This window comes from Vicia villosa, linkage group LG6, assembly GCF_029867415.1.
Source record: "Vicia villosa cultivar HV-30 ecotype Madison, WI linkage group LG6, Vvil1.0, whole genome shotgun sequence".
Lineage (NCBI taxonomy): Eukaryota > Viridiplantae > Streptophyta > Magnoliopsida > Fabales > Fabaceae > Vicia > Vicia villosa.
In genome coordinates this window covers 129,643,903-129,666,828 of record NC_081185.1, presented here as the reverse complement: position 1 = coordinate 129,666,828, position 22,926 = coordinate 129,643,903, and the positions used below count along the sequence as shown (strand labels likewise).

The following is a 22,926-nucleotide window of genomic DNA, read 5'->3' as shown; positions in this document are numbered from 1 at the left end:
CTATCACCTCAACTTCATGAAATTGAAAATGCTTTCATCCTTACCACGAATAGGAAAATGTGCCACGTATAATTTAGGAGTTGATTGAAATGGATTTAAGCTGATACATATCATCTTCGTTCCACAATGACCTTGAATAGGACATTAAGAACCTTTAAGCGATTCCCACAAACATTGTATATGTTACCATATAGAACTCAAGTGCTCAAAAGTGACAACTTACCTATAGATGATAGTTTAAAATCGGTGGGTGATCAGAATCTTCATCGTTGGTCTCGATAGAGGGGTGTAGTTGTAAACTCTTCGCTTTTCAAGTTAGTTTTATCATAATTGTAAGGTTTGAGATTAGAATATTGTGTGTGAGATGGTAATTGAAATTTACATAACAATATGTGATATTAAGATTGAATTAGGAAAAATTCCAATCCAAAATAATTTAAAATTACCTTAGCTTCAAATTTCTTCTCTTTTTCCAATGTTTATTGTAGTGCGAGTGTTAACTAGCATGACCAAATTTCAACCATGACTAAAAATTCCATGTAAAGTAGTTACTAATTAATTTAACAATGGAGTGTATAAAGGCAAACAAATTAAGAAAATGAAATCTATTAAAAGACTAGAAAATAAGAAATGCAAATATTCTTGTGATTGATATAATATATCATATGGCCAAGCTTTGTCTGCTTATGTTGTTTGCAAGTGCTCTCCATGCTAGCCATGCTAAGGAAATTTCAAACCTAATCCTACTTCACCTGAGATACCGACAAAACTGAATAGCAACAAAAAATATTAGACGCAAAAGTTCTAAAAAACCATGTAACAAAATATTAAGTTGACTTTTGAAAGATTATATCCATCACAAGCCTCTTAATAAAATAATTAAAAATATATTTGAATGAATATTTTAATGAAGGACTATACTTTTTTAAAAGAATTTGATCAAAATTTATTATTTAGATAAAATAATGGAATTTTTTTAAAATAATATAAATATATAAAATATTTTATGTAACTTAAATTTAAAAAATTTTAATTGCTATTTTATTAGATTATTTTTCAACCAATCTCATGGAGCTCTTAACACCACGCAAAATTTTATTTTTGTCCCCAGCTTCCGTAGATGTACATCCGGAAACATCCCATATTTTAATAAAAAATGAATTTTTTCGTAGATGCATCTACGGAAGCGTATAAAACACAGTGAAACTTGGGATTTTCCCAATTAATTGAGAAAATATCAAGTTTCTTAAATGCATTTACGGAACACCCTATTTTCAACCCTTTCTGTAGATACATCTACGGAAGATTTCATGAACTTCTCTTTTCAACCCCTTCCGTAGACACAACTACAGAAGATTTTATGAACTTAATTTGTTTGAGATTTTTCCAATTAATTAAAAAATTATTTTGAGATTTTCTCAATTAATTTGTAATTTAATTTAAAAAATTTTCAATTAATTAAGAAAATCGCACGCTTCCTCTATATATATATATATATATATATATATATATATATATATATATATATATATATATATATATATATATATATATATATATATATATATATATATATATATATATATATATATATATATATATATATATATATATATATATATATATCATGAACTTAATTAATATGAGATTTTTCCAATTAATTTGGGATTTTTCTAAATAATTGAGAAAATCTAAAGAATTACCATGTATGTTTTAAGGCTTCATTAGATGAATTTACGAAAGTATTTCCGGAGATGCATCTACGACAGCACGAGGGCAATTTTGTCAATTCAGTAGTGCATAAAATATCCATCGGGTGCGTTAAGAAATCTTCTTTTATTATACAATATGTAAATGTTAAATTGTTTATTATTAATTTCTTATATTTTTCAAAAAATTCAAATTTACTCTCAAAATTGTAAATAAATCTCTAATAATTTTTTAATTTTTCAAAATTGCAAATTAGTTTTTTTTTTATATTTTAAATTTAGCCCAAAGTTTTAAAATTTATAAAAATAGTTCTAAAATTGAAGAATATATAATTTTAATACTACTCCATCTAAATATAAGAATTTTGAAACAAATAAATTTCAATTAAACTATTTAAATCATTTTAAATTTTAAATTCTTTAAAAATTCTTAATTATCACGTCCAAACACAAAAAAAAAAAAAAAAAAAAAAATTGTTTGTGGAATCTCAAATACCTACTGTAGAATCTACACAAGTTAATTAGAAAGGAGCCCTTCCAGCTGAAATATCCTAGTGGCTTCTCACTGCTTAAGTTGAGACTCCAACATGAGAATTGCAACTTGACAGAGGACCCATTACAATTCCATGCTTCCCACTTTCACTTGTTCTTTCCCTTCAAATTGTAATAAAGGCCACCTAAACTCTCTTGTCTCTTCTCTTACCTTTATTTTTCTTAATCATATCTGATATTATTTTAAATTCAAAATCTATTTATTATTGCTGAGACATTACAACTCAGAACAATCGTATTTGACAATAATCTTTGCGACAAAAACATTTTGGTAGCTGACAACTGTTTTTACGTATCAATGTATTGTAACATTTAGTTGACAAACGTACGTCGTCATGTTTGGCATGTGTTTACTGATTAGATCTCCATTTTGCTTTTTTATATGATGTTCCATTTCTGTCCAAACAGTTATTCCAACCACTTGGAAACTGTTGTTGTGGAATTTTTTTTTCAAAATGCCACAGCTGTGAAATGATTCTCCTCAAATACCACAATCTGAAAATTAATTTCCAGAATGCCACACTTTTGAACCATGTCTCCAATTCAAATGGAGACATGATGCGCCCACACTGACTGTAAAGCATGTCGTCATCTCATTGGAAGACATGAAGCATGTCGCCATCTCAATTGGAGACATGCTATTATTTATTTTTTTTATCGTTTTTTGTGAATTAATATATTTTTGTTTTATATATATATATATATATATATATATATATATATATATATATATATATATATATATATATATATATATATATATATATATATATAATATAAATTCACTAAATAATTTAATTGATTTAAAATTATTTTTAATTAATTTTAAATATAAAAAAAATTAAATAATTTTTTTAAAACATAATTTATAGTAAATAATATTAATACAACTCAATATGAATAATAAATAAATCGATAGTAATTTAAAAATAAATATTAATAAATATAAAAATATTAATACAACAATATATCTAAAGCAGTCAACAATGCCTAACTAATTAGAAGGGCTTGCTGCATTTGGCCGATGCGGATATTTTTTTCGCATATGTAATCCTTGACAGATTCCGCATTGTCTTTTTTACTTTTTCAACGGTGTCCATTTCAGTCCTAATGCGAGTGCTGTTCGGGCGATCTTTTTTGTTTCGTCCCATTCTTTCATTGTGTAAAAGAATATCGCCTTGATATTGAGTCCATCGACCTTTTATTTATTATTCATATTAAGTTGTATTAATATTATTATTATGTTTAAAAAATTAATTTATATTTTTATTAATTAAAAATAATTACAACTAGTATAAATTATGTTTTAAAAAAATTAATTAATTTTTTTATTATTTAAAATTAATTAAAAATAATTTTAAATCAATTAAATTATTTATTGAATTTATAATATATATATATATATATATATATATATATATATATATATATATATATATATATATATATATTTATATATATATATATATATATATATATATATATATATATATATATATATATATATATATAACAAAAATATATTAATTCACAAAAACGAAAAAAAATAAAAAATAATAGCATGTCTCCAATTGAGATGGCGACATGCTTTGCAGTCAGTGTGGGCCCCAGCATGTCTTCATTTGGATTGGAGACATGGTTCAAAAATGTGGCATTCTGGAAATTAATTTTCAGATTGTGGCATTTGGGGAGAATCATTTCACAACTGTGGTATTTTGGGAAAAAATTCGTTGTTGTGCTGACGACAACGACAGGACTGGCTTTTAAACCAGTTATTTCACAAGTAGATATTAGGGAAAGGATTCTCTCCTGTTTGTATCTTCAGCCCTCCCTCAGGCTCATGATCCAATGGATAAGAAATTGTGAAAAACAAATAAATAAATAAAATGGATTCTAAAGAGAGAGAGAGAGAGAAAAAAAAAAAGAGATAGAGGGTTAAGATTGTGGCAGTATGGAAGAAGTAGATAAAAAACATGAGAGGATCTGCATCCTAGATATTATTGTGCCTATACAAGTTGTGTAACGGGAATGGGAATGGAAGAAACAAAAGATACACGGTGCATTGTGACTATATATGATGAAGTAAAAGTAAATTTATCGATGACTATATATGGAGTGCATTGAGTCCCTAATTTGAGTATATTAGAGTATATAGTCACTCTCCATAAATGTTGACTTAGTCAACCTTTTGGAGTGCATCATTCTTGCGCACAAGCTTCACAAGTTTGTCGTGAATCCGCAAATTCTTTCGATGTTCAAGAATGATGAAGATCACATCGCTAACATCAGGTTTGAAGAGTATGAATCTTGGATCGTCCAAGACCAAGCGTGGTTCACCTGGCTCCTTTCCACGATTTCAGAATCAGTGCTACCTAGGGTTTTATCCTGCAAACATTCATATCCAATTTGGGATCAAATGCACAAATACTTCACTGCAGTAATGAAAGCTAGGGTTCATCAACTAAGAGCTGAACTGAAGATCACAAAGAAAGCAAACCGCTCGATATCTGAATTTGTGCTTCGCATTCGTGTAATTGCATATGCGCTTTTGGCTGTAGGGGAACCCATCTCTGAATGTGACCAAATTGATGCCATATTACAAGGTCTTCTTGAGGGGTATAATCCGTTCATTATGATGGTTTATGGCAAAATTGAGCCACCTACACTATATGAAATTGAAGCCTTGTTATATGTGCAAGAGGCACAGCTAGACAAATATCGCCAAGAGCTGACTCTAGCCAATGCCACGGCAAACATAGCTCACTCTGATGACAACAACAACAACAAATCCAACAGAGATGGTTCTCAGCAATACAGAGGTAGAGGAAGCTTCAAAGGCAGAGGTCGAGGCAGAGCTAGAACAAATTACGCCACTGGAAACAAGCCAACTTGTCAACTATGTGGCAAGTATGGTCACTCAGTTATGGAGTGTTGGCATAGATTTGATGAGAACTTTGAGCCAACTCCTCAGAAGAACAATCAAGCTACTCAACCTAAGGAAGAGTAGAAAAATCAAGCACCTAGCACCACACAAGCCTCAACTTTCTTAGCTCATCAGGAGGACCTTCAGATACCATCTAACATGGAATCTCAGGCATGGTTTGCAGATTCAAGTGCTTCTCATCACTTAAATTCTAATAGTTCAAATTTGTATCACACACAAGTACATAGAGTAAAATGAGGTTATGGTAGGAAATGGTCAAGGTCTTAGAATAAAAACAGTTGGCTCAGCCACATTTAAACCACCTTTAGCCTCACACACATCTTTGACACTAAATCATTTACTTCATGTACCTAGTATTACTAGAAATCTCATTTCTGTCTCTAAATTTGCCAAAGACAACAATGTCTTTTTTTAGTTCCATGCTAATAACTGTTCATTCAATTATGTAAAAAAAAAAACAAAAATGTCCATCACTTTTTAAAAATGTTTCTTTGCCTACGTATACTTTTTATCACCAATAAGTTTTTTTTTCATTTTATATATATGAGTTGAAGCATAATATATCAATCTAAAAAACACCATCACAAACATTATATATTTTTTATTAAAAAAATTGTATTAATCATTTTTTAATAAATTGGTAATACATGATCTGAGTATATATAAAATAAATATCGTTTAACAATGATAAAAATAAAACTACATTAAGACTATTTAAATGTTTTTATTCAATTTTAAAAAGGGTTAATTTAGTTATTTTGTGTTAGTATATTTTTCTTTCCTCTCATTTTCTTTTTACTTTCACACATAACAAACAACTAAAAAGTCATTTCACTTTCCTCTAACTTTCTCATCACTGTCGTTCTTTTAATATTCTTTCCTCTTTCTTTTCTTTCACTTTCTCTTTTTATCCAAACAGAGCATTAGGCTCAATGATTATGCAACATGACAAATTGTAAGAGAGATTTGCAATATAATTTTCTTTTGAACAACATACAAGTATACAAAATTTAATTAATCTACATTATGAACAACCGGGCCCACACTTAATGGTCCTAATCAACCACCAAAAATGCTTTACCAAAGTTTTCCAAAGAAAGGTAGTGGTTATGATGAAGAAGATAAAGAAGGTACACAAAACAAAAAACCCCCAATTTCTCAGCCACCTATAATAATCTCTTAAAATATCTACACGTTTAAACTTTTGGAGCACTAACAATTGTCACCCTTAAAACTTTAGTAGGTTCGTCCTTTTGCACTTCAATGTCATTTATTTCAACACCTTCAATCACTGTTTCCAACACTCCTTTTTCTACGCAACACTTGGTTCCTTCTTTTATTGTCTCTGCTTCAATCTCTTTGTTTTTGCCCCATAGAACTGAATAAAGTCCTATTACAATCAAAATTGCTCCAATAACACTGAAAATCACAAAATAAATAAATAAATAAATCAATAATGGAACCAAAAGTAAAGTATCTTTCTCACAAAATTGAACAATGCTTTAATTAAATAAGTGGTCCATTTGTGATTCAACATTAAAGTTATAGATGTATCAGCATCACAATTATAAGTGTGGCTGCATTATTCACATTTGTCAAATTTTTTTTTTTCTTAAAAAAATATCATATTAGGATAAATACAACTTAGATCAAAAAAAGAAAAGGCAAAACTTTATATTATAATATGGACTATTGGACTTACCCTCCAAGGTATAATTTTTCAGCAAGGATGAAAGTGCCCATGATAGCTACAATGATCATCATCAAAGGACTAAAAGCAGTCACAAAAACAGGTCCTTTCTTTTGCATCACAATTCCTTGAACATAATATGTAAGACCTGATGATATTATACCCTGTTCATTCATCAATGTTTAACTCAATTAGAATCATCCATAAACATAACAAAATATGGTTTAAAAAATATCTAGATATTAAGAGAAAAACTTACAGCATAGGCTGCTGCTAATAGGTTTATATCCCAACCAATGTTCCAAACATTTGGGTTACTCTCCATAACATATGTTACTGCAATTGATTGAAGTGTTCCCAAGAAGCACACTATGGCTGCCAGTGAAAGCGGTGCTGAGAATTTCCTTAATGTAACAGCTTGAAGGATGAAGAAACAAGACCAAGCAAACGTCGCAATTATGAGGAAAATAGAACCCTTGACCCAATCCTTTTCACCAGAATCAGTATTGTTTTCAGGTACATAATTTCTAGGATGATGCATGTATTGAGCACTCAAAATTTGAATAACTTGTCCTTTGTATAATGTCATCACCATAGCCCCTGCAACTGTAATTACAGTTCCAATCACCTTTACTTGGCATCTTAATTTTTTAATGTCCAATTTCTCCATCCTAGTTTATCAAAACAAGATATGAGATTATATAATTATATAATATTATTAATTATTAATTAACTAATTGTGTTTATAAAAGTATACCTAAAAATAACAGCCATTACAAATGTGATAGCAGGGAGAATATTGCTAATAGCACATGAGTATGTTGGAGATGTAAATTTCAACCCAGCATAGTATAGATTCTGAATCACAAGCCTAAACAAAACAAAATAAATTAGAAAATTTTTAGATGATCTTCTAGTGTTTTTTAGAAATTCGACTGCAGAGAATCCGAGTCCATTAAAGAACACCACGAGAAAAGTACTAACCCGAGGAGTCCCAAGACGAACATTTGTATGAACATAAGAAATGTAATCCTTGGCCTTATCTTCCTGCCAATTGTCAAGAAAGAAGGAATGATCACAAAGTGATTCAAGTATTATTTTTCAATAAGGATGAATATATGATGGATATATAATTTATATATACCTCTCAAGAACAATAGCAAAAGGCGCAATAGCCGCGGTAGCAAAAGCGTGTCTATAAACAACAAGAACATAGTGACTCATTCCACGGTTGAGTGATACTTTTGTTATTATATTCATACCAGCAAAACCAAATTGTAGACAAATCATAGCTATGTATGGCTTGCATCTTTGAAATGAACTTGAACAACATTTATCTCCTTCCATTATTAATATTATGTTATGTTTTTCTGAGGAAGAGAAGAACACTTGAATTTGTTTGTGTTGTGTCTCTTAAGTGTATAACGTCATGCCTTGTATTGTATTTATAGGCCTCTATACTTCACATAGAGCAACTCTTTTGATTAATTTTGAAGCGTGTGAAAATTGATCTCATCATCAACCTCACACGTGACCTTCATTTAGTAATATGATTAATGATTAATACTAATACGTAAGGCATTGGATATTCTTATTTGTTGTGCGTGAACAATATGGATTCCACATGGCATTAGATACATTGTTCTATTGTGGAAATTTTTTTAGGTGAATGGCCATCACTTTTTTATGTAGTGTTCATAATATCTGTAATTACTTTAAATGATTGAGTATTAAATTTGGTGAAGAAAAAAGACTTATCAGATTATGTTCAAAGTTGTATTTTGTTAAATGAAAAATCTCAAAGAACAATAAAAAAACTAAAATAAATAGTCTTACAAAAAAATTAATCAATACTAAATAGCATAAACAAAGCCACTATGTTTCATCAAGATATCAATTTTTCAATTCATTATATTTCAAAATTATTAGAAGAGATTACAAAATATTTACACAAAATAGTCTTCCGAATTTTCAATAACAAGAGATTACAAAACATTCATGGGAGAGCGCCTTCCGCATAATACTGTATCTTTGTGTGACGTGATGTAAACGCTCTTCAATCCTGTAGCGCTTATAAATAATGTTCAACAGGTCATTTGGTCTGTGTATGTCAAGGTTAGCTTGTAACAGCTGGAGACTGGGGAGCATTTATGTCTAGGTATCACAAGTAGTGGTGGAGGTCGATGTGAAGGTTCACCTCGATAAAATTATTTTGTGGATCCGAAGAACTGGAGAGTTTGGAATATTCTTTAACCGACTATTGGTGGAGAAGGATCTTGTTGTGAAGGATTAGTAGAGGGAGATACTACTAGGATTGGATCTCCTTTACTTGAAGAAGAGGAGGCAGAACTTTAACAACTTCGGCAGTTGTGGCGGCGGCTTCCGTTGAACGGAGGATCGAGTGAGTTTGGAAGTCACTATGGTCGGTGAATATGAGGAAGGACATGTTGTAAATGGAAGTTAAGATTTCGAGGAATAAAATCGAGAATTGGAAATTTGAACTTCTAAGAGAAGAGATCTGAAGATCTGGATCGGAGGATGTGGAAATACGCTAAAATTAAATTTTGTTCCCCATAGACGGAACCACTATTCCGTGGTGGAACCTGAATTGTTTGGTGAACGGTGAAGTAATGCTTGCTATAGTGGACTTGAACTTCCAATACGATGGAGAGGGGACTGACCTGTATGGTTAACGTTCTAACACCCAAATCAGTGATATGTGAGAGTGAGAAAGAATTTGAATACTTGAGAATGACACACTTTTGCTCTTAAATAATGGAAACAATTTAAACTAAAAGAAGTAAGGCGTGAGCCGCAATCATCCATCAACGCTCCTAAAGACATAATTACATACTTCATACAAAATGGAAGATTACATGTTACTTTGCACTTGCTATATTCGCTCTATTATTTGACCTTTTGTAAGTTATCTCTAATAACTTATATGTGGCTTGGAGTGTAGCAATGTGTCTTTCCACTAGAGTGGTTATTGGTCGGAGAACATCAATTGGAGGGGGAAGAATAGAGAAAAAAATTGATGAGGTGAATCTATTATAAAATGTATGATCTCAATTAATCTAACTTTTACAATACTATCACAGATATTTTTACACTTAACTTTGCCTAAAGAAGATAGTTGAATATATAAAATTCCTTACTTGATATGATTCTGCATATTGATTCTTGAAAAGATAATAAATAAATAGATGAATAAATGTGTATACAAATCACCTATTTTAATTAATCTTTAAAGATATGAATACAAGCGCTGCAGATTAGAAGGAATTTTCATTATTCATTCCACTGAGTATTCGTTAAACTTCTAATATGTAGTAAAAAATTAATAAGTCAGAAGTTTACTTCAATTCGAGCTATGCGCTCTACCTACCAACTTTTAGGATATGAGAAAGAGAATATCTCATTACACCCCTTAATTCTATCAGTCATCTGACGAAATTTTAATTATGTCATCTGTTTTTGTAGATGCACATTCGAAAGCATTTTTTTTTAAATTTGGTTTTTTCCGGAAATATATCTACGGAAGCATTAAAAACACAATAAACGTTAGGAAATTTCAAATTAATCCAATTCAGCAAATCATCCGTAAATACATCTACGGAACATGTTAAAAACAGAGTATTCCGTAGATGTACATACAGAACATTATGCTATGTATTAAATCACCTGCATTTCACTCCTAAATTTCAATTATTTTTAACAAAAATGGAACTTCAAATTAAAGTACATTAAATTAATGCAATTTAAAGACAACAAAATATAGTACACCAAAATAATACATCGTATAAATCATTGGCCATAATGTCAAATACATAATCAAAATAAAAGTACATAAATGAAATAAAAATACATACATCAAAAAAATCACAGACATCACTACTGTGTGTGTCGGACATCATCCTCCGCCTGTCCTCTGCCTCTGGCCCTGCCTTTGCGTCCACCACGCTGTCTGCTAGCTACTCTGTCTCTATCGCTAAGTGCCACATCTGTCTTGGCACGATGTTGATGGTAGAAAAATATCTCTTCTGCCACCCTAATGATACCATCCACTACACGCATGGCCATCAGACCCCTTAGGGAAGAAACCATCGACAATGTCTGCCCGCGCCAATGCAGCTATCTGACGACACCGAGGAAGAACATCGCCAGTGTGGTCCAACTGAGACTGATGAGTCTTCAAAATCTCCTCATGGGTTGGTCTTGGTGGTGATCCCGGTGCATTGGAAATCATGTGTGGGTGTGACACACTGTAGTACCACGTGATGTACCCGTCGACGCAACTCCAGTCTACCTATAATTTGTAATATCCAACCCTGAAAAAAAAACACGGGGATCAAACATATTATCACAAATATATAATAAACTTTGAGAAATAGTAGAAGGATATAAGATTGTTACCACTAAAAAGGTATAGCTGTCAGCCACAGTCCTTGCCTTCCACAGGAATCCCTCTTCGAGTCTATGGTAGTTGTACACCAATGTAGCTGCTCCCTAGTGGTACTCATGGACACGTGCGGTATCCGATAAGTACCACAGATAAACTACGTCTGTGTACGACGAGCTCGTGTCAACAAACAGCTAGGTGCCTAACAAAAATAGGAAGTAACATCTCAGCACCCGCTGCCTGTGTATATCCGCATTTGCCTCGTCACCAACAACAGCCTATGTCGCAAGGAGCTCGGCCTCGTATTGTCGCGTCAAGAAGTGAAACCTCACGTGCGCCCCACAGGTCCTCTCCATCTCCTCAAACGCGTCATCAAGATCAGCCCCGAGCTCCTGAATCAGCATCTCACTTGCTTCCTCCTTCGTCATCCTACTGTGACCAAGGAGGGTATCCTTGATATGTATATGCAAGAGGCATGCGACGCCGTCAAGAGTGATGGTAATCTCACCATGAGGAAGATGAAATGACGAAGTCTCTGGATGCCACCTCTCTGCAAATGCCATCAGCATCCTATTATGTATTGTGTGTAACCCGACCTGACAAAGGTCCTTCAGCCCAGAAGCTAAGAGGACATCTTGGAACCATTACTTAGTAGGGTGTACGAGAGGGGAATCTTCCGGTTGTGGTTGTAGAACTTTTGGGGATCCCTATCCTTACACAGGGCCGTCTTTGAGGGCGTGCAAGGCAGGCTACCGCACAGGGCCTCAAATTTTTTACGATTAAATCCTAACTAAATAGGGTCTCGTAAATCTTTTCCACTATTAAAATGGAGGTAAATAGTGCCTCTAATTTTTTTGTCATGGTTGAAACATAACTAATCTACACAGGGCCTCTAAAAAATTGAGACGGCCTTGTCCTTACATTTCAAAAAACTGGGTTTCTTCCATAGGTGCATCTACGTAATGACCGAATGTTTCATTTGTTCTGTAGATGCATCTACGGAATGTTTTGAAACCTCTAAAACGCAAAAATGGCATCTGGTCACTGTTGTAGAGGGTTAAGAACCCATTTTTGTGGCTTTATCATCCGTTTTACACATCAAACAATACCTACATTGTCTCTAAACTATGTTTCTAAAAGTAACTAATGATTTCTACACCTAAAAATCTATTCAAACTCTATTACAGGAAATACTCTAAAGCAACTCAAAAACTAGAAAACTTACCGATAAAATTGAGTTTTGAAGTTGTTGCAATGTGTTGATCGTTGATGTTGACATTAACAGCCAAACTCGAGAGGAAAAAATTAACTTTGGTGTAAGTTTGATTTTTGAGGTTAAGAGAGTTTGAGAGTTTTGAAATGAAAAATGTGAAGAATGGGGGAGGGGATGAGTCTGACGCGAATATAACATCAAATGCTTCCGTAGATGCATCTCAGGAAGCTTCTTCATGTGCATCTACAAAACAAAACAAAATTTAAACAAAAAAATGGTGCTTTCGGAGGTACATCTACGGAAGCAAGGGGCATTTTAGACAACTCACATGGTGCATAAAAGATCCATAGGGTGAGGTAATATATTCTCTATGAGAAAAGCAAAATAAATTCTTCTCCTTTATTTTTATCTTAATTTTATATTAAAAAATCTTATGAAATGCTAATACAATAATCGATAACTACCGCCGAGCTAAGAAACTATTATTAGAGATAGCATAGTAATTGTTATTGGATAGGGATGGCAATAGATAGAGTCTGAGTAGGATACTATAAAACACGTCCTTATATCTGCAATTTAAAAAAAATTCCCATACCCAGGCCCATACCCGCATGGGCATCAATTATTGTATCTGTACCCGTATCCTATAGGTACCTTAGTACACCCGTACCCATTTACTCGCATTTTTTATAAAAAAATTATCGTTCAATTGTAATTTATCATATCATTTTAATTTTTAACAACATTTAAAAAAATCAAGAATGTTATTGTTGAGTTAAGAAATAAACAAAGACTTTTATTAAAACGAGTACTAGTTTAATAGTGATGTATTTAATAAAATTGATACGCATACATGTGTTTACAATACTAAAAGTAAAAATATATAAATATATATTGTGCAGGTATAGAGCGGGCTGGGTACTAAAGTACCCGTACCCGCGCCCATACCTGCTTATTTCTGTAGGTAATTATCCGTGTTCATGTCCGTATCTATTTTACAGGTTTATAGTCTATTCATTATGAGTGATTTTTTAGAGTACCCGCTGAGAATGGTTACAGTTGTCATCCTTATTGTTGGATAAAAAAATGATATATTTTTCAAAGATTTGATGTTAATTGTATTAGAGTTTATTTATTTTGTTGTGAAAATGCTATTATAAACAGAGAAGGATGATTATCTTTTCTTTTTTTTTTTTTAAAGTAACTATATAAATCATATCCAGAAAAACTAAAAACTTGAATATGCTTGAGAGGCATATTATGACTAATTATCATTAGACACCTGCTCCACTATCTACTGCAACATGATTGTATATCCACTTTAGTTTTTATAATAGAAAAATGGGGTCGGTTGATCTGTTTTCCAATGTTTTTGCTAAGATATTTTTTAGTTTAAAATAATGATGAATCATTCGTATTTTTAAACATAAATTAATATACTGGATGATATAAATATTTCAGGTACTGCTTATTTGGTATGAAAGTAAGAAAATTATTACCAAAGTCGAATATTTTCAATAATCATTAAAAAAAAAAGATTAAATATTGAATACGTCATACGCCAAAATCCCTTTTAATTAATCCTTTTTTAACAATCATTTAGAAGCTACACACTTGATTAAGCTGATCTCAGCAATCATATCAAATAATTAGATGCTCACAACTAGATTTGGTTGGCTAAGTTGGGGGACATGTTTGAAATCCATATTTCCATCAGATAGTGCCTGACACGGTCTTTCAATTTCACAAACTATTGACTCCTAAACATATCCATTAATTAAAAGCACTTTATAAACAAACATTTTATAATGTTTTTGTATGAATCTCGGAATTTATCCAAAAAAAAGAAAAAGAAAAGAAAGGGTGAATATTGATTCTAGTCATTTGAGTATTGTTTATTTAAGTATTGTTTGGTTGCAGAGAAAGTAGAGAAAAAGAAAGACATAAAGTCGAAAGTTTATAGTAAATTATACCTTATTTTAGGTTGGATACAAAGCACAACTGCGGTAGTACTCAACAAAAACCGCATCCTCCTCATCTTTGGCTCTGGTTGCCGCCATGAAGTGGTGCTCCTAAAGCTCTTTCCAGGGCCGGTCATTGGGTAAGGCTAGTAAAGCTAGGGCTTTAGGCCCCTTGAAAAAAAATTTTTAATCATAATAATTAAGGCCTAGAAAATAGAATTTATTAAGGCCTAAAAAATAGCATTCATTAAGGCCTAGAAAATAGCATTAGAATCCCCACGTAAATAAGTAGTGCATTTTTTATTTTGTATAATTTTTTTTAATCAAAACAATTAAGGCCTAAAAAATAGCATCCATTAATTAAATTAAATTAATTTATCAATTCTAATAAAAAAATTCTCTAACCAAACACGTAAGATAACAACTCACATCTTTTCAAATTTGTGCCTTTTTGACTCTTTCTCTTTCTAACGTTCCAAATTAATTATTAATTCAATATCAAATTGATTTAACATTTTTTCAATGTTCCAATAATATAACTCTTCGTCTTTCACGTCAAACTATTGACACAAATTTGTGAGATTTATTAGTAAAGAACGGTCCTATAAAAATTGCCGATATAGATTTTCCTAAGGATGCATATGCAAGACACTTTTCTTCATCACTTTATATTCAACAGTTGTCCAACGGAGAAAAACGTGAAAGAAGATGGTTGGTTTATTGTCAAAATTTGGATAAAGTTTTTTGCTTCTGTTGTAAATTATTTAATGCTCTTCCTAGTAGCAGTAAAAAATTTTATTAAAATATAAAAGGCCTCAATTCAAAGTTTGCTTTAAGCCTCGTAGAGTGTTGGGCCGGCCCTGGCTCTTTCCTACACTCAAAATCGGTCATAAATTGATTCATATCCAGATAATCCACCATCCACTTGATGACTTCAATCCTCTTTATTTGGGAATGGTCCAGCACTTCGCAAGTGCATATCCGAAATTGGTTAGATGGGATTTCGGATATGTACTTGCAAAATAACATGTGAACAATCATTTTTGAGAAACTTCCACTTCTTGCCCTAACTCATCCAAAATTCAATTTTTAACATGTAAACACTAACATTGAACTAAAATAACATCAACCTACACATTGTCTTAAATTCTAACTTTGAGCTTGAGATATAGAGTATTGAAAACTTATAAATTTGTTGAGCTTTGAGTTGAAGTTGGAATGAACTTTGAACTTTTTAAAATGCTTGAATGAAACTTGTGGAGTGTGAGTCTTCAATACAACTTTCGGTAAAAATAGATTTTTTTTGTTGTAGGGAGTATTTGGTGTTTGAAGAGAATGCAAAGAGTGAGGGGGTGTCTGTTTACATTTTTTTAAATATCTCAAATTATTTCGAATATACATATGCGAAGTCAAATTTTTTCTAAAAAAATGTGACATGTCATTCGCATATCCGAAATCACTTTTTTTTAAAAAAAATAATAGGACTTTGAATATGCATATGCGGAGTCAATTTTTTTTTTTATAAAAAATGCAAATGCATATCTCATATCTAAATATAGACCAGGGTTCATGAGAAACCATTGCATAAAAAATATCCATACATATTAAGATTCACGGCATGTTTTTCTGGGCGTTTAAGTTTGGGCTATTAAAGTAGGCTACATCAACCCATTAATGAAAATAACGAAATAGGGTGTTGTTTTAAGCACCCCATCCATTTACTAGCATCATAACCGAACACTCTTCTGTTTAATTTAAATTGTATTTTCCTTCATTATTTGAAAATCATAAAAATAAATACAATTCTTTATTGTAAAATTAGATTTATTTTTAGTCCTTATACTATTTTATGTTTTATAATTTTGCAAAAGTTATATTTGATAAAAAAACGTTTAGGTTTCAGGTTTCTCAAAAAAGTATACGGGGAAAGGAAATAGAAACTAAAACATCACATGTATTTTTGTATGGATTTTTTTATTGAATTTACTGACAATCAAAGAGTTTATACTCAGCTAATAAATATGATTTGATGATTCAAAAATGTCATGTATAATCGAGTAGTTTGAATTTTGTGCATCTTATGTAATGATTTAATGGTATTTTCATTTATCAATTTAAAAAATAAATATATTTATTATTATTATTATTATTATTATTTATTATTATTATTATTATTATTATTATTTATTATTATTATTATTATTATTATTATTATTATTATTATTATTATTATTAAAAAACTATGAAATAATGAATGATGGTGTGTGGTAAGGAAAAATGTTTCATCTCAACTGAAAGGCTCAAAAGGAGGGAAACCAGTAACGGCTTATCCTTTCTTAACCACTTTTCATTCCAAAATGACACTCTCTCACCAAAATGAAGACTCACAAATTCTTCTCAACCAAATTGGAAATCAAGGTCTCACCAAACAGATTCTCACTAAAGGTGTCTCTTGGCAAACTCCATCCTCAGGAGATGAAGTTCAAGGTCACCATCTCCTCATATATGCTTCACTTTTTCTTCATTCATAATGTTTCTGCCATTTCACAAAAGGGGTCATGCTAAATATTTCAATGAGTTCTAAAACAGCATTTGTTTTCACTTTTCAGTTCATTTTCGAGGACATGTTGAAAATGGACCATCTCTTGAATCCAGTTATGATAAAGGCTCCTCTTTTCATTTCAAATTAGGCCAAGGTAAGTAAGAACCTCAATTATTGCGCTCGTACTGCGAGAAAAAGTTGAATTAGGCCAATGTTCTTGAATTTGGTTGCAGGTGAAGTAATCAAAGGTTGGGATGAAGGAGTTGCTACTATGAAAAAAGGGGAGAGAGCCATCTTCAAAATACCACCTGCCTTAGCGTATGGGGAAGTTGGTTCTTCACCGTTGATTCCTCCGAATGCAACTCTCGTTTTTGAGATTGAAATGTTGTGTTGGAGTAGTATCAGAGACTTGACGGGCGATGGAGGAATCATGAAAAAGACGATAAGGGAAGGAGAAGGATGGGCTACTCCAAAAGAGCTTGATGAAGTCCTAGGTAACTTAATAATGGTTCATTTGGATTTGATGTCCCTGCACAGCTACCAACTGAGTTGACTTAACCGGACAAATATCTGTTATTTTAAATGTAGTTATGAGATGGTTATTAAGTCTGATTTTGTCCTTATATTACTAATTTAACAGTAAAATATGAAGCAAAGCTTGAAAATGGGATGCTTATTAAGTCTGATAAAGGCGTGGATTTTAATGTAAGTGATGGTAAGTTCACGCATAAAGCTCTTGTTTTTGGAAATAGATTTGATGCGGTTAGGAGCCATTGCAGTCAATGATCTCTCTGACATTGATAAGATGTCAAAGGATTGAGGATTTTAATTTTTCATTTGGCGAAGTCCCAATGTGAGTCGTCTGATATTTATCTAACGGCTTAGATTGTGCTTATTAACCGTATGAATCATCGACTGCACTGAATTTGGCTCCATTAAGTATATGCTATTGTTGAAATTTTCTCAAGTGTTTGAAAACTATAAAATTCTGATCAATCTCTGTGATGATTCAATTAGGATATCTATGTCCAGCCATGAGCATAGCAGTAAAGACAATGAGAAAAGGCGAGGTGGCAGAGCTTTCTACAAAATTCTTCTGTAAGTTTAGTACAAGTCACTCTTATTACTTTTATGTCTAGCAGTTTAATGGCCAGAATATCACCCCTAAATGTGAATAAGTAGAATGTTGCGAGTTCAAAACCGCGCCCCTGCAGTCATATATATATATATATATATATATATATATATATATATATATATATATATATATATATATATATATATATATATATATATCTGCACAACTAATATCATGTCATAATTTTGCAGATGGTCTTAGTCAAAATTCAAATAGAATCATTGAGCTTAATGGTTTACCAGATTCTAATTTAGTTAGCATCAAACTCGAGCTACTATCATGGAAAATTGTGACTGATATCACAGGAGATAAGAAAATACTGAAAAAAATTAATAAACCCGGCGAAGGGTTTGATCGTCCTAACGAAGGATCTCACGCGAAAGGTAACGTATATCTCAAATGAAAATAATCTTAGTCACAATATAGTTTCTTAATTAATATTTTTCATTTTCTACAGTCATATATTTATGCAAAGGAGAAGATGGTACAATTATTGATAGGAAAGGATCAAAGGATGAACCTTTTGAGTTCACAACTCAAGAAGGTATAATATTGATGTTATACAATAACCAGATTCATTAATTATTTTCTGATTATTATTAATCTTTGTGCTAATCTGTTCTAATTATTTTCAGAACAAGTGCATGAGGGTCTAGAAAGAGCAATTATGACAATGAAAAAAGCAGAACAGGCTTTGGTGACTGTCAATGCTGAAAAAACACTTTTTTATGAAGTTGAATTAATTGATTTCATTAAGGTTAGCTCCTCTGTGTAATGCTAATATGAGTTTCCTCAATTCAAATGTTTTTATTTTATTTTTATGTTTAATCGACTTTTGCAACTTCTTATAGGAGAAACCATTTTGGAAAATGGATACTCAAGAGAAACTAGAAGCTTGTGAGCAGAAGAAGCATGATGGAAATCTTCAGTTTAAGGCTCAATATTTTAGGCGCGCGTCTGAGAAATATGAAAAGGTTTGCTACTGTAATCGCAATTTAAAACCTTTGATATTACATTACGCTTAAAGCAGAATAAAATGCTTAATTGATTTGGTATTGTAGGCTGTAAAATACATTGAATTTGATCACACATTCAGCGACGACGAGAAGCGTCACGCTAACACCTTGAGACTATCATGTAATCTGAACAATGCTGCTTGTAAACTTAAATTAGAGGAGTATACAGAAGCTGCCAAGCTATGCACAAAGGTATTCTTTGATCCTAATGCATTTACACGTCTGTGACAAATTTTGAGTCCTGTGCAGTAGTTTTACACGACCTCAAAGACAGCCCTAAGAAGCACTTAACAATGATCGGCAAAATGTTGAAATCTTAAATTGATTCTGTCTTGATACAGGTACTAGAACAAGATCCCTTGAATGTTAAGGCTCTTTATAGAAGATGTCAAGCATATCTTAAAACATCAGACTTGGAGAAAGCTGAAGCTGACATTAAAAGAGCACTGATTATTGATCCAAATAATAGGTACAATTAATTGCAAGTTTTAATCTACCTTATCTATGCATATTCATTAGCTAACATATTTTCATTAACAAAAGTTTTTTCTATGAATCATTGACATAGACATCACATCAACATAATATTTGACAAGAACACAAATATTCATAAAATTTAAGAAAATGATAGTATAACTATATGTATCTGTAACTGACATTGATATGTGTTGGACAACAGACAAATCTTTAACATGATGTATCGACGCTACATAGTTTATTTTCTATGTTCAACCGTGGATAATTATTTGTCGCATGGTGTGTTAACAGAGACATTAAACTTGAGTACAAAGAGCTCAAACTGAAGCAAAGGGAATACAATAAATATGAAGCTGACATCTTTAGCACAATGGTTTCAAAGATGAATTAGTTCAGAAAGTGAATTTGTATTCCAATTTTCCTTTTGAAGCATAAATATATTTGTAGTGTGTATTTATTATCTATTTGCTTTAATCTTTAGCACAATGTTTATGTATTTTTAGTTCTGCATAAACATAAAATAAACCTCAAAATCTGATCTTCCTCGAGTTGGTTTTCCTTACAGTTTGTAACAATTAGATAGTGCTAGATCAATGAATAACAAAAGAGAAAATAAAAACGTAAAGTGCAAATAATAGACATGATATTTGTTTATGCAGTTTGACAAACTGCGCCACAAGTCCTATATATAATACTACGGTTCTTATTATAAAATATTTTTAATCGAATTTTGCACCCTTGATGACCTTCATAATATTCTTATCTTTATCACACAAAGAAATCATTTGCTTGTTGACTGCATAAGGAAATCAAATTCTTTTGTAATTCTGGTTAGAAAGGGAAAAAGAAGGTGTTACTTGGTTAGCCACTTGTTGGTGTTTGTGGACGACAAAAAACGGTATAGTGTTTAGGAATGAAAGGTGGACTATATCCGACATTGTTTGGAGAGTGAAAGCTTTAGTTTGGAGGTGGACTTTTGTTGGGAAAATTGGACAACCCAATTGCAATTTTTATGAGTTTAGTAAAAATCGTTATTTTTACTTGTCCTAAATCGTATTTGGCGTGTAATTTTCTTTTGGGTCACTTGACAGTGTTGCCTCTGTAACTGCTTTTGAGAACTTCAGTTCTCTTATTGAATATATCTCTTGCTTAAAAAAAAACGTTCGCATCCACCATCATCCATAGCAATTTTAATCCATCTCATTTCAAGGATAGCATATGCTTTATAATTACCCAAATAAAAATCAAAACAATTCGATCAAAATGTGGTGAATCACTCTCACTGCATCCATAGTCAAGAATCCACCCTTCTGTGTGCATGCTAGATGAAACATAAAGTATATCTCTTATACTGTATGATTCATCAATCTGGGCCATGATAAGGGGTGAGAGAATCCAGTTGAACGACATGCGAATGAGGTTCACGATTAAAATGGACCAAATTTCAATATTTTCGAAAGTTATCATTGCTAGAACAGGAAGATCCAATAGGAACACAGTAGAGTATGGAGTGGGCTTCTAGAGTACAGAGCTTCACCAACACGAAGCACCCTCGGAAATCGTCCTTAATCGCGGAAATTATATCTAGAGATGTGTATTACAGTAAAGAGATGGAAGAACAATCAGCATGAGGGTTTCCAAGATAGATACTCAGCCTAGAATCGAAACACCTTTATAAAAGCCTATGCACCATGATGGAGCTACGTGGGGGGCAACCTTTAAAAACTTCAACACCTCCACCTCAAACTCACACAAGGGCCACCGTAGATTTATTCAGGTAAACAAAAATTCATAAAAAGTAATGAAGCACTCATCGAAATATCTATATATCCTCTTTCTTGATTCTACAGGGAGAAGCGACCTGTTAGAAGGCATGCTGACTATGATATTAGTCGCATTCACAGTCGCTGGATCACTTAACACAAAATGGCTTTCTAATAGAATATGTGTATTTACTGCCTCCGTCCCACATTATAAGAGAAATTCACTTTTTAGATTCAATGAATCTAAAAAGTAAATTTCTCTTATAATATGGAACAAATGGAGTATTTATTAATAGAATATGTATTTATATTTGTATATAAACCTCACATCGACTATAACATGTAATGATATCTTTCCAATTCCAGATTATCAATATCTTCACCAAATGGCTCCCTAAAATTCTCTTTGATTTTCAGACCACCCTAAACATCTGTCAACCTACCACTTCGACTACGGGGGTGTAATAGATTATGTATTCATATTTGTGTATAAGTCCCACATCGACTATAACATGTAATGATTTGTAAATATATCTCTCTTTATATATATATATATATATATATATATATATATATATATATATATATATATATATATATATATATATATATATATAACGTCTTTAAGTTCTCAATATCTCTAAGTACACCGATATGTCTTTTTGTTTGCATCAACCGGCTCCACTAACGTGACTCCTTTCAGAGGTATCTTTTTAACCCGAAATATCTCGAAGAGTTGGAGCCATTTGAGACCCTTTGACTTAGCTCCACGTGCCAGATGATCCTTAACCTCGACATCACTCGGATCCTGATCATAAATAGCGTGGTAAGTCTTGATGAACTTTGGACTTCCTCCATATTCAAAACAACAACCTCCCATTTCCAAGGTAATTAAAGTAGAAGAAGATGAATCTCCTGCAACCACGTTGATGCAAGTATATAACTGACTACGTGATCACCTCATATATCTTCATCAGAAATAAGATAGTCGAAGAAAGACTCATTGAAGGAAGTTTCTCTTACAAGAAAATAACTAGAAATCCTTCTTGTCTTAGAATCATTCGACACAAGTATATCCACTAAAACTGATTGATTATTAACTAGGCGATAAGAACCAGGACTAGAATAAGCTTCTGCCTAAACTAAGGGGGGAGAATCACTACCACCATAATTTCTAGACGATCTTATGGGATGATCATTTATGTAGGCCATGGTAAATTGAATAGTGAATGTTATGAAACTAGCTCAGGGTAAAAAAGGCACTTGGTCGGACTATAGTCTAACAAAGAAAGTGAAGGTTAAATGCGAAATGGAAAACTTTGTTCTAGGAAAGGCAAACACTCATAGAAATACTACTAAGAAGAGAAGAAATTACTCTCGCAAATAATAATTTACAAATAATAATTACTCTCAGAGATGTCAAAAGTTCTCCCATAAGTCAATAAGCTTTTATATATAGAGGAGAGCGAGCAACAGACCATATCAATAGAAAATAATAATTTACAAATGAACGGTTAGA

At 32.0% G+C, this 22,926-nt stretch overlaps 2 protein-coding genes across 2 annotated transcripts; one reads left to right on the top strand and one right to left on the bottom strand.

The window, feature by feature from the left end:
* Positions 1–6,081: 6,081 nt before the first annotated feature.
* Positions 6,082–8,300, bottom strand: LOC131612368 (WAT1-related protein At5g07050-like). Its single transcript, XM_058884164.1, has 6 exons — positions 8,040–8,300; positions 7,880–7,942; positions 7,653–7,766; positions 7,155–7,566; positions 6,908–7,059; positions 6,082–6,624 (listed from the first exon to the last, which is right to left on the bottom strand). Exons 1-6 carry the CDS (start codon positions 8,240–8,242, stop codon positions 6,402–6,404), a joined length of 1,167 nt encoding a protein of 388 aa, XP_058740147.1. The 5' UTR covers positions 8,243–8,300; the 3' UTR covers positions 6,082–6,401.
* Positions 8,301–16,753: 8,453 nt separating this feature from the next.
* Positions 16,754–20,177, top strand: LOC131612367 (70 kDa peptidyl-prolyl isomerase-like). Its single transcript, XM_058884163.1, has 12 exons — positions 16,754–16,958; positions 17,081–17,167; positions 17,247–17,507; positions 17,654–17,728; positions 18,031–18,111; positions 18,343–18,534; positions 18,609–18,695; positions 18,787–18,908; positions 19,003–19,125; positions 19,213–19,359; positions 19,509–19,636; positions 19,936–20,177. Exons 1-12 carry the CDS (start codon positions 16,829–16,831, stop codon positions 20,033–20,035), a joined length of 1,533 nt encoding a protein of 510 aa, XP_058740146.1. The 5' UTR covers positions 16,754–16,828; the 3' UTR covers positions 20,036–20,177.
* The last annotated feature ends 2,749 nt before the right edge of the window (positions 20,178–22,926 follow it).

Excerpts from the sequence above, each read along its gene's own strand:
- LOC131612368 (XM_058884164.1), bottom strand. The coding sequence starts at position 8,242 with ATGGAAGGAGATAAATGTTGTTCAAGTTCATTTCAAAGATGCAAGCCA. Across the intron at positions 7,567-7,652 it reads GTAATGGCTGTTATTTTTAG|GATGGAGAAATTGGACATTA; the intron begins GTATACTTTTAT and ends TTGATAAACTAG. Across the intron at positions 7,060-7,154 it reads TATTAGCAGCAGCCTATGCT|GGTATAATATCATCAGGTCT; the intron begins GTAAGTTTTTCT and ends ATGAATGAACAG.
- LOC131612367 (XM_058884163.1), top strand. The coding sequence starts at position 16,829 with ATGACACTCTCTCACCAAAATGAAGACTCACAAATTCTTCTCAACCAA. Across the intron at positions 19,126-19,212 it reads CGTCTGAGAAATATGAAAAG|GCTGTAAAATACATTGAATT; the intron begins GTTTGCTACTGT and ends TTGGTATTGTAG. Across the intron at positions 19,637-19,935 it reads ATTATTGATCCAAATAATAG|AGACATTAAACTTGAGTACA; the intron begins GTACAATTAATT and ends GTGTGTTAACAG.